The following is a 10,078-nucleotide window of genomic DNA, read 5'->3' as shown; positions in this document are numbered from 1 at the left end:
CTACGTATGCCCTGCGTCTTGTGCGGCTCGCGGCGGAGCGAGAGCCACAACCAACGCTGCGGGATACTGATGCTGGTGCTGCTGCGAAAGTTGCTTCGCGTCAAGTTTTGATGAGCCGAGAATCCCGTTGATGAAGATTAAAAAAAAAAAAAAAAAGGGGCCGTATTCAATTTCTTTCTACGCCTGCCTCTGTTGCTTTACGCGTACCGATTAAATTATACTGTACGGAATGCGCCTTGTACTCCTTTATTTCATAACTGTTTTATATTATTAAATAAACTTTTGGCATTTAATCAAATGTTTTTGCCTGTTTGGTCTGTTTTATTTTTCGTTTAAAATGGTCAGCCCTTGCACGCAGCTGTCTGCTTGCATCATCATCATCATCATCATCATCATCATCATCATCATGTTCGTCGTCATCATCATCATGTTCATCATCAGTGGGCCTGTGGCACGGGTGGAGGTAAAGGGAGGAAAGGAGAAGGAAAAATAAAAAACAAAAAAAATGGGGTCGCGCCGGACCCCGGCAAGACGCCTGACGGGTAGGTACAGGGGCTGGGGTAGCGCCTGACCCCGGGAGGATGCGGGACGGGGAGGTACAGGGGGCTGGGGTCGCGCCGGACCCCGGCAGGACGAGGGACGGGGAGGTTCCGTGGGCAGGGGTCGCGCCGGACCCCGGCAGGACGAGGGACGGGGAAGTTCCGTGGGCTGGGGTCGGCCGGGCCCCCGGCAGGACGAGGGACGGGGAGGTACAGGGGGGCTGGGGTCGCGCAGTTCATCTGAACTCGATGATCGTGCAGCCTCCTGCTGAGGGATGTTGGCCAGGAAGCAACACTGAACATAACCTGCAGGAGATAAAAAAAACTATTTAAAGGGCTTTGTAGTTAAAAATAGTAAAGGCCCACTGAATCGTTAATACGTTACTGCTCAACGTATGCCCTCAGACTGATGGCAGGAATTAATGTAGAAACATCAAAGGAGGTAAACAATGATTCATAGTCATGATCGTAGATGTTCGTACTCGTACATGGCGGTTTAAAAGAAGGCAGATTGCAACTAGTCGCTGTCGCTTCGTTCTGCTGTTTGCAAGACGCGCTTTCCACTGGACGGCAGCAGTTCCTTAGAAGCCCTGGTTTTGTTTTTACTGTGGAGAGAGGAAACAAACAGTGACCATGCAGAACAGAGATGGGACACGTCTGGTTTAAGGGAAAAGTATTTAACGCTACAGCTATGCAATGCTGAAAGTCTCATGCAGCTGTTCCGTAGCAGCTAATGTTTATCAAAGTGACATCCGATCACAGTTTCGGTGTGTGTGTGTGTGTGTGTGTGTGTGTGTGTGTTGTAGTTTAAAGATACTTACGCCTCTTTTTCAGCCAGTTCTAATGCATCATTTATCTTTTTTAACATGTTATAGCGCTCACGGCCTTTAACCTGCAGAAAAAAAAAAGGATTTAAATTGAGAGCTGCAATTCTGTGACAACACTAGATTTTTTAAATACTTTGTGTGTGTACTAACTGGCAACATAAATACTTCCTCCTCGTCTGTGCTTGAGCCAGACTTCCTTTTGCACATATCAGGATCTGTTGCTGGGGCACTTTCTAGAAAAGCAAAACGTGATCCGTAAGATAGAAGACAGCCAAGGTTCAAAGACAAACCCAGCATTAATAAACAAACACATACTTCTTTTCTTCACTTGTTTGGCCCCTGTCTGCAGTTTGGCACTATTTGCCTCCTCTGTTTTACGATCCCTGCCGGGACACGCGCAGACACGCACCTCGAAGCATCTTCGGCCCAAAAGTTGTCCGCTAAAAGACAGTAGAAAAACATTTACTAAGGGTGCAAAAGCTATCTTTGAGGTGGGATAACAGTGATGCACAACTTCAACTTCAAGTTACATTTAGAAACAAAATAAACATAAAACAGGCAAATAGATAAAGCAGGAGATCAAGTTACACCACGTCGACCCTCGGTTTCCATGTAACACTACTCTTTATCCAGCAAATACATTTCAGCTCACACCAATCCTGGTAGATGAAACCATACGTACTCTGAAGTCTCAAGGGTCAGGATGGTGAGGATGGGTCCGCGGTTCATGCCTCCCATGCAGGAGCTGTTGCACATGAAGTTGAACAGGATTGTGGTGATCTCTGAGCCCGGCTGAAACACATGCAGGATAGTAGTCGTTTAGTGCACGGGTAATTTCAGGGATGACAAACCGTGAAAGCGGAACGAGAGGCACAACAGAATGATAACATTTAATTGCTACGTTAGGGGAAAGGTCAGAAGTGAGAGGCAGTGATACCTGGGGCGGCTCATAGGGAACAGTCACACTGTGCCTTTTTTTGTTGTAATCCTCAAGATACTGAGGCCTTTGGCTGCCCTCCGCTCTGATCAAATGACTGCGATGGTCTGCAGCTGAAAAGGAAAAACCAAAAAGCCAAAGCATCTCTCTCTCTCTCTCTCTCTCGTTTTCTTTTAACAAACATTTTAAAACAGAAGGTATTATTTCACTGAAACGCTTTTCTTACCGTCTTCTTGTAGACAGCCATTACTCTGAGAACCGGGAGGTACAGGGGGCCGGGGTCGCGCCTGACCCCGGGAGGACGCGGGACGGGGAGGTACAGGGGGCCGGGGTCGCGCCTGACCCCGGGAGGACGCGGGACGGGGAGGTACAGGGGGCTGGGGTCGCGCCGGACCCCGGCAGGACGCCTGACGAGGAGGTTCCGTGGGCCGGGGTCGCGCCGGACCCCGGGAGGACGCCTGACGGGGAGGTACAGGGAGCTGGGGTCGCGCCTGACCCCGGGAGGACGCGGGACGGGGAGGTACATGGGGCCGGGGTCGCGCCTGACCCCGGGAGGACGCCTGACGGGGAGGTACAGGGAGCTGGGGTCGCGCCTGACCCCGGGAGGACGCGGGACGGGGAGGTACATGGGGCCGGGGTCGCGCCTGACCCCGGGAGAACGCCTGACGGGGAGGTACAGGGGGCCGGGGTCGCGCCGGACCACGGCAGGATGAGGGACGGGGAGGTACATGGGGCCGGGGTCGCGCCGGACCCCGGGAGGACGCCTGACGGGGAGGTACAGGGAGCTGGGGTCGCGCCTGACCCCGGGAGGATGCGGGACGGGGAGGTACATGGGGCTGGGGTCGCGCCTGACCCCGGGAGGACACCTGACGGGGAGGTACAGGGAGCTGGGGTCGCGCCGGACCCCGGCAGGACGCCTGACGGGAAGGTTCCGTGGGCCGGGGTCGCGCCGGACCCCGGGAGGATGCGGGACGGGCCTGTGACGAAGAAGAAGGGAGCGGTGACCGAGCCGCAGCGGATCCTGCGACGCGTAGGTGCCTTGTGGCCAAAAACGTAAAAAGAATCAAAAGTTTCATAGTTTGTCTCGTGGGGTCAGACTGACCCCCTCGAAGGCTGCGTGAGGGTTAAGGGGTTTTGGTATTTAAGGAGCGACTGGGCATTGGCCTAGTCGCTGGGGTGTAGCGTAAGCTAAGAGCGATCCTTAGGATGTCCTAGCCGTATTCTGCCTTACTGTGTCTTGCACAAGTAGTTCGCCTTAAGTACTCTGCCATGCACCATGTTACGTAGGATTCTCTGTTGAACATTACGTAATCGTATGTAGACTGTCAGCCGGCCGTATGCAGCGCCGTGTTTACTCTATACTGCCGTTTGAAGCGACGTATTGTTATACCTGGCCTGCGGGTTTGAGCAGAGCCTTGTGTACGTTTATCCTGCCGTTAAAGCAGCGTTTTGTTTTCATCTATCCTGCCGTTAGTGCAGCATTTTGTTTACATCTGTCCTGCCGTTAGAGCAGCGTTTTGTTTTCATCTATGCTGCCGTTAGTGCAGCGTTTTGTTTACATCTGTCCTGCCGTTAGAGCAGCGTTTTGTTTTCATCTGTCCTGCCGTTAAAGCAGCGTTTTTGTTTACCTTTGTCCTGCCGTTAAGCAGCGTTTTTGTTTACATCGGTCCTACCGTTTAAGTGGGGTTTTGTTTTGGTTTGGTTTGGGTTATGTTTTCCCATACCGCCGTTAGAGGAGCGTGCGGGTATTCCTATATTAGTTGTTCCTATTGGTCATTTGTCCTGTCTTGTGTGCAACCGTTATATGCCACGGGATTCCTGCCAGTGTGGCTGCAGGGCTTTTGTTTGCTTTCCTGAGTGTGTCTATTAAATTTGCTCAACTGTGCTCAGCTTCTTGTCCTGCTTTTGGGTACCAGTCTTAGTAGCCAATCACCCGGGTCGTAACATAGTCTGATTGGGTTCACCTGTCTTGTGCTCTCTGTCCAGGTTTGCGTGTTGGTTCATTTTGAGTGTGTTAGGTACTGTTGTTTGCATGTTCTGTGTTCTTAGTATGGTCATTTAGTTTCCTGCTCTGCAGTGATCTTTACTCTTACTCAGTGAGTTATATGTGTTAGCTTGGCGCTATTTAGGTTTTGATCTCAGATACGGTTATTTGCAAGTTTTGTGTTATTAGTATGGTTTATTGGGTTTCCTGCTCTGCAGTGATCTTTAGTTAATCAGTGAGTTATATGTGTTAGTTTTGTATTGTTAATTTCTGGCCTATCCTGCATATGCAGTGTCCTTAGTTTGCATTGTCCTCTGTCTGTATGTTTTATTTATTAAACCATTTATTGTCAGTCCTGTCTGCGGGTCATGCATTTGGGTCCTCCCTCCCAGTTCAGATTGTAGGCCATTGTAGTACCGTTTAAGCCTAGTTTGACCCGTGCTGGTAATAGAATGCACCAACCAACTTGGACCCAGTCGACCCGATTAGTGTAGTTCAGTGTGTTTTATTGTAGTTTAGTGTCTGTGTACGATCGTCTTGTGCTTGTGACTGTGTTTGTTTTGTTTGTCAGAGCAACGAAACGATGGCACCGCCGTCATTCACCGGCCAGTTAGACAATCCGTCGGGGTACCGGTACGGGACGATTCGTCGTCGGAGTCGAAGGCCAGCGCTGCAGTGGACAGATCGACCTTGCGCTCCCGTCTCCTGAAGCGCGCCTAGTCTCTCCTGGATAGTCTCTCCTGCTTCCAGGCCAGTGTCACGGTGCTATGGGGCGGAAGCACCATGCGCCGCCCTGCGGCAGCCCACCCCTGTCGTTCATACCCCTCTACAGCAACGTCCATTGGAGGAGGCGTCGGATACAAAGGGGCAGCAGACGATCACGGCCACGTCACAACCCGGGCCCGTTGGTAGCGCTGCGGTCGAGCACGCTCCGTTAGTGGGTCCCGCCCAGTTGGCCCAGGTGGGATCAGCTGTTCTGGAGATTAACCCTCGCTGGGTGGATTTATTCCAGGAACTGTGGGACAGGATTGGTACAGGTGTAAATCCGCTGGTCAGACTGATAGTGCTGAATAAGCTGGAGGATCTAATTAAAATCGTACCTGATTTCCTCCCTCGTTACAGAAGTACCGGAGGTTGTAACCAGGTTTCCCGTTCCCGTTCCTGTGGTCTGCATCGCTAAACCTGTTCCTGTTCCTGTGCTCTGCTACCTACTGATTACTCCAGTTTGCCTGAATTGAGTTTGGACATTGACATGAGGGTTATTTCCCCTATGGTTTGTGTTCGTTTGTATGAACTGGTCGTAGTGGTTACTGACAGCCGAGAAATGCAGGCCAACGAAAGGCCACTCTCTGTCTCAAGGCTAGATGGAGGCGCAGCTCCGCTCTGGTCGTCTCTGGTTCCGGCACCACATCTGGCTTTGTCTCAATCTCTGGCTCGGGCGCCACGTCTGGCTTTGTCTCTGGCTCCGGCATTGTGTCTGGTTCTGGCATCGTCTTTGGTTCCGGCTCGTCTCTGGTTCCGGCATTGTCTCTGGTTCCGGCATTGTCTCTAGCTCCAATTCCTGCATCGTCTCTGGTTCCGGCTCCGGCATTGTCTCTGGTTCTAGCTCCACATCTGGCTTCATCTCTGGTTCTGGCTCCACGTCTGGCTTATTCTCCGATCTCTGTCCATCGCGGTGGTCCAAGGAGGACGCCGCTGGTTCCCGTTCGTCGTCGCAGTGGTCCAAGGAGGACACCGCTGGGTCCCGTTCATCGCCGCAGTGGTCTACGAGCAGCCTCAGGGCTCATGAGGGATATGCCTCCAGACGGGTCACCTTGCCTCCATGTTTTACCCTGGAATTACGTCTTTGGTGCTAAAAATGGGGGTGGCTGGTCCCTCCATCAGTAAGACACCCCTTACAGACCTAAGTGGATAAATGTGGAGAAATGTAGTTGGGAAGCAAGGCACCGGGTCCGCAGAGCCAGGTTCCAGACTAGCTTTGCTACCCATCCCACTGATCCCCACAATCCCCAGCCAGGAAGAGATAGACGAGACCCGGGGACCGCAGTACTACTGCCCAGGCACCACACGCAGCACAGCCAGAACTTTCCTCACCCCTCTGTTACACTTACCCATTCTCTCGCTCAAGTGTGCTCATGCTCGCCCATGTAGTGCTCCACTCAAATCCTACACACATACTCTGCAGTTGTGCATTGAGTGCCAACCTCCGCCCAGGGCCTACTGAAGACCGCAGCCCGAGTAGCCCGCCAACCCCCCCCGTGTCAGGCCCGAGCAGTTACCAGAGGGCATCAGATCGCTGGGGCAGGCAGCGCCCCACCTGAGCTGGGGCAGCATCCTAGGGGAGAGACACCCCTCCAGGCACAGGCAGGCACCCCCAGAAGGACCCCCCCTGGACAAGGGGAACCCAGGTCTCCATCCCCAGGTCTGCCCCCGCACACTGGCAGGGAGGCTCCCCGGAGACAGACACACGCCAACCCTCAAAATGGCCCCACTCCAGCACCGGATTGCCGGTCTCAGCAGCCACCACACCCCCACCGCAGAGGACCCAGGTGGCCACCCCAGAATCCACTAGCCCCGTGGCCCCGGATTCCTTAGGCAGGCAGGCATTCCAAACCACCAAGCATCTCCCCACCAACGCGCCAGACACGGCACAGCACCCGAGCTCCACGCATCTCTACCTGGAAATAGAATCAATCAGAGTATAGTTTTGGTTATTGATTTGAACAAGTAGACAATATGTCTAAGGTGGTGTAATCTAACAAGCTGTTCAAGTACTGAGTAATGCTTAATTTCTTTTTAGTTTTCCAGTTCATGAGGATGATTTTCTTTGTGACACAGAGGGCGGAGTGTGTTCGATGAGATTCTCTCTAGTTCAACCCCACTTAGATCTCCTAGACGACAAAGTGTAGGGGCTGCTGTGATTGGACAGCTTAACCAGGTTGACAGGTGTTCACATACTTTTTGTCAGAATTGTAAATTTCAAAATGTAGGAATCGATCTGCTGTGTTATCTATACAATGAGGGAAAATATTTGAGTTTGTGAGACCCATTTGCAACATCCTTTGTCCTGTATAGTGAGTTCTATGAAGAATTTTGTATTGTATTAGTTGTAAATTTGTATTTTTTGTCATTCTGAATAAACTAGAACATATATAATTCCAGAATGTGTAATTACTGTAGTGGTGATGTCCAGATCAGCTTCCCATTTAGAGATCGAAAGACTCACTGTCTGATCAACATTGGAATTTAAAGTCTAGATTTCTGATACTGTTCTTTTCCCTGATATATCAATAAATTTTTCTATTGCAGGCAGTGGTTGCATCTGGATAGGAGTATTCTTAGTTTTTGCCTTAAGTATTGACTTTAGTTGTTAATATTCTAAGAAATTGACACTAGTGATTTCATAGTGGGACACTAATTCTTCAAAAGAGGTAAACTTGTCTCTTGTAAAGGATGTTGCTGCAGCAGGATGAATATGTTACTTTAAATGAGTCGACTCCAATGAGTCACATCAACTATCATGTTCCAAGATGTACAGGTAGAGGTGGAGGAGTAGCAGCAGTTTATAAATCAGATTTATTAATTACTCCTAAACCTAAACATAGTTATAACTCATTTGAGAGCCTCACTCTGAGCCTTTCTCACCCAGACTCTAAAACTCAGAAACCAGTTGTGTTTTGTATTGTTTACCGTCCTCCTGCTCCATATTAGGAGTTCTTAACTGAATTCTCTGAATTCTTATCTGACTTAGTTCTTAGCACAGATAAAGTCATTGTAGTGGGAGACTTTAACATTCATGTAAATGTTGACAGCAACTGTCTCAGCACTGCTTTTAACTCCTTAATAGACACTATTGGTTTTACACAGCAGGTAAATGAACCCACTCATCGTTTTAACCACACCCTAGATCTTGTCCTGACATATGGGGTTGAAATTGATAATTTAATAGTTCTTCCCCAAAACCCTCTGTTATCTGACCATTTCTTATTAACTTTTGAATTTAGCACAACTGACCCTATAACAGCTGGAAAGAAATGTTACTATAGCAGATGTTTATCTGACAATGCTGTTGCCAGATTTAAGCAGATGATTCCATCATCTTTTGCCTCAATGTCTTGTAGATACACAGAGAACAGTCACCTTAATCCTTATGAACAGGTTGACTGTCTTGTAGATGATGCTGCAGCTTCTCTACGTACAATGTTAGACACAGTGGCTCCTCTGAAGAAGAAGACAGTAAATCAGAGGAGGTTAGCTCCGTGGTATAACTCAGACATCCGCAGCCTAAAGCAAAGGACTAGACAACTAGAAAGACAGTGGCGTTCCAACAAAATAAATGTAAACTGCATTGCATGGAAGGACAGTCTAATGAAATATAAAAAAGCACTTTGTGCTGCTAGAAAAACATATTATTCCTCCCTAATTGAGGAAAACAAAAACAACCCCAGGTTTCTTTTCAGCACTGTAGCCAGGCTGACAAAGAGTCATAGCTGTATTGAGTCTACTATCCCCTTAAATCTCAGCAGCAATGACTTTATGAACTACTTTACTAATAAAATTATCATCATTAGAAAAAACATTCAGCAGCGACTACTTCCAAATGACAGAAAGCACTGTCTAGATCCATCAACTTTAAATTTATTAAATCCTCTGTCTTACCTAGACAGCTTCTCCCCCATAACTCATATGGAGTTAACCTCAATAATTAACTCTTCCAAGTCGTCCACTTGTTTTTTAGATCCAATCCCAACCAGATTACTCAAAGAAGTTCTACCTTTAATCAGCTCATCCATATTAAATCAAATCAACCAATCTTTACAACTAGGCTATGTACCACAGGCTTTTAAGGTGGCTGTGGTCAAACCTCGATTGAAAAAACCAACCCTTGACCCTGGACAACTAGCCAACTATAGGCCCATTTCAAATTTACCCTTTATTTCCAAGATTCTGGAAAAAATCGTGGCTAAACAATTATCTGACCACCTTAGTGGGAATAACCTGTATGAAGATTTTCAGTCAGGATTTAGAAAACATCATAGCACAGAAACAGCTCTGGTTAGAGTGACTAATGATCTTCTATTAGCTTCGGACAATGGTCTAGTTTCTCTCCTTGTCCTGTTAGATCTTAGTGCTGCATTTGATACAATTGATCATAACATTCTATTACAGACACTAGAACATAGAATCGGGATTAATGGAACAGCATTGGGATGGTTTAAATCCTATTTGTTGAACAGATTCCAGTTTGTTCATGTTAATGATAAATTCTCCACACGCACAAGGATTAGCTATGGAGTTCCACAGGGTTCTGTGCGGGGTCCAATTCTGTTTAGCCTATACATGTCTCCTCTAGGTGAGATTATTAGAAAGCATTCTATTAATTTTCATTTTTACGCAGATGATACTCAGCTATACATGTCCTTGGAACCAAATGAAACAGATCAACTAGTCAAAATTCAGGGTTGTTTAAAAGACATCAAATCCTGGATGTCCCAAAACTTCCCTCAACTAAACTCAGATAAAACTGAGATTCTTATTGTTGGGCCTAACAATCTGAGAGAGACACTATTGAGTCAGATAGCCACCCTGGATGGCATAACATTAGCTTCAGATTCTACTGTGAGGAACCTTGGTGTCATGCTTGACCAGGATCTCTCTTTTACATCATACATTAAACAAATCTCCAGAACCGCCTACTTCCACCTTAGAAATATAGTTAAAATCAGAAGCATCCTCTCTCAGAGCGATGCAGAGAAACTGATCCATGCATTTGTTACCTCTAGGCTGGACT

General features: G+C 48.3%; 1 protein-coding gene across 2 annotated transcripts; it reads right to left on the bottom strand.

Moving 5' to 3' along the window:
* Positions 1-232: 232 nt before the first annotated feature.
* Positions 233-3,437, bottom strand: LOC129603727 (uncharacterized). Of its 2 annotated transcripts, none has more exons than XM_055506575.1 (8): positions 2,530-3,437; positions 2,304-2,416; positions 2,049-2,158; positions 1,682-1,806; positions 1,517-1,599; positions 1,361-1,431; positions 1,022-1,144; positions 233-845 (listed from the first exon to the last, which is right to left on the bottom strand). In XM_055506575.1, exons 1-7 carry the CDS (start codon positions 3,377-3,379, stop codon positions 1,057-1,059), a joined length of 1,440 nt encoding a protein of 479 aa, XP_055362550.1. In that variant the 5' UTR covers positions 3,380-3,437; the 3' UTR covers positions 233-845; positions 1,022-1,056. The 2 variants fall into 2 exon arrangements, with proteins under 2 accessions (XP_055362550.1, XP_055362551.1); XM_055506576.1 differs by having other exon boundaries at positions 1,028-1,144.
* Between the last annotated feature and the right edge of the window lie 6,641 nt (positions 3,438-10,078).

The sequence above is a fragment of the Betta splendens genome, chromosome 24 (assembly GCF_900634795.4).
Source record: "Betta splendens chromosome 24, fBetSpl5.4, whole genome shotgun sequence".
Lineage (NCBI taxonomy): Eukaryota > Metazoa > Chordata > Actinopteri > Anabantiformes > Osphronemidae > Betta > Betta splendens.
This window is presented reverse-complemented; position numbering and strand designations above follow the sequence as displayed.

Bases quoted from the DNA above. Each gene is read 5' to 3' on its own strand.
- LOC129603727 (XM_055506575.1), bottom strand. From the start codon at position 3,379: ATGAAACTTTTGATTCTTTTTACGTTTTTGGCCACAAGGCACCTACGC. The intron at 2,417-2,529 runs GTAAGAAAAGCG...TTTCCTTTTCAG, and splicing joins TGGCTGTCTACAAGAAGACG to CTGCAGACCATCGCAGTCAT. The intron at 2,159-2,303 runs GTATCACTGCCT...CATGTGTTTCAG, and splicing joins TTCCCTATGAGCCGCCCCAG to CCGGGCTCAGAGATCACCAC.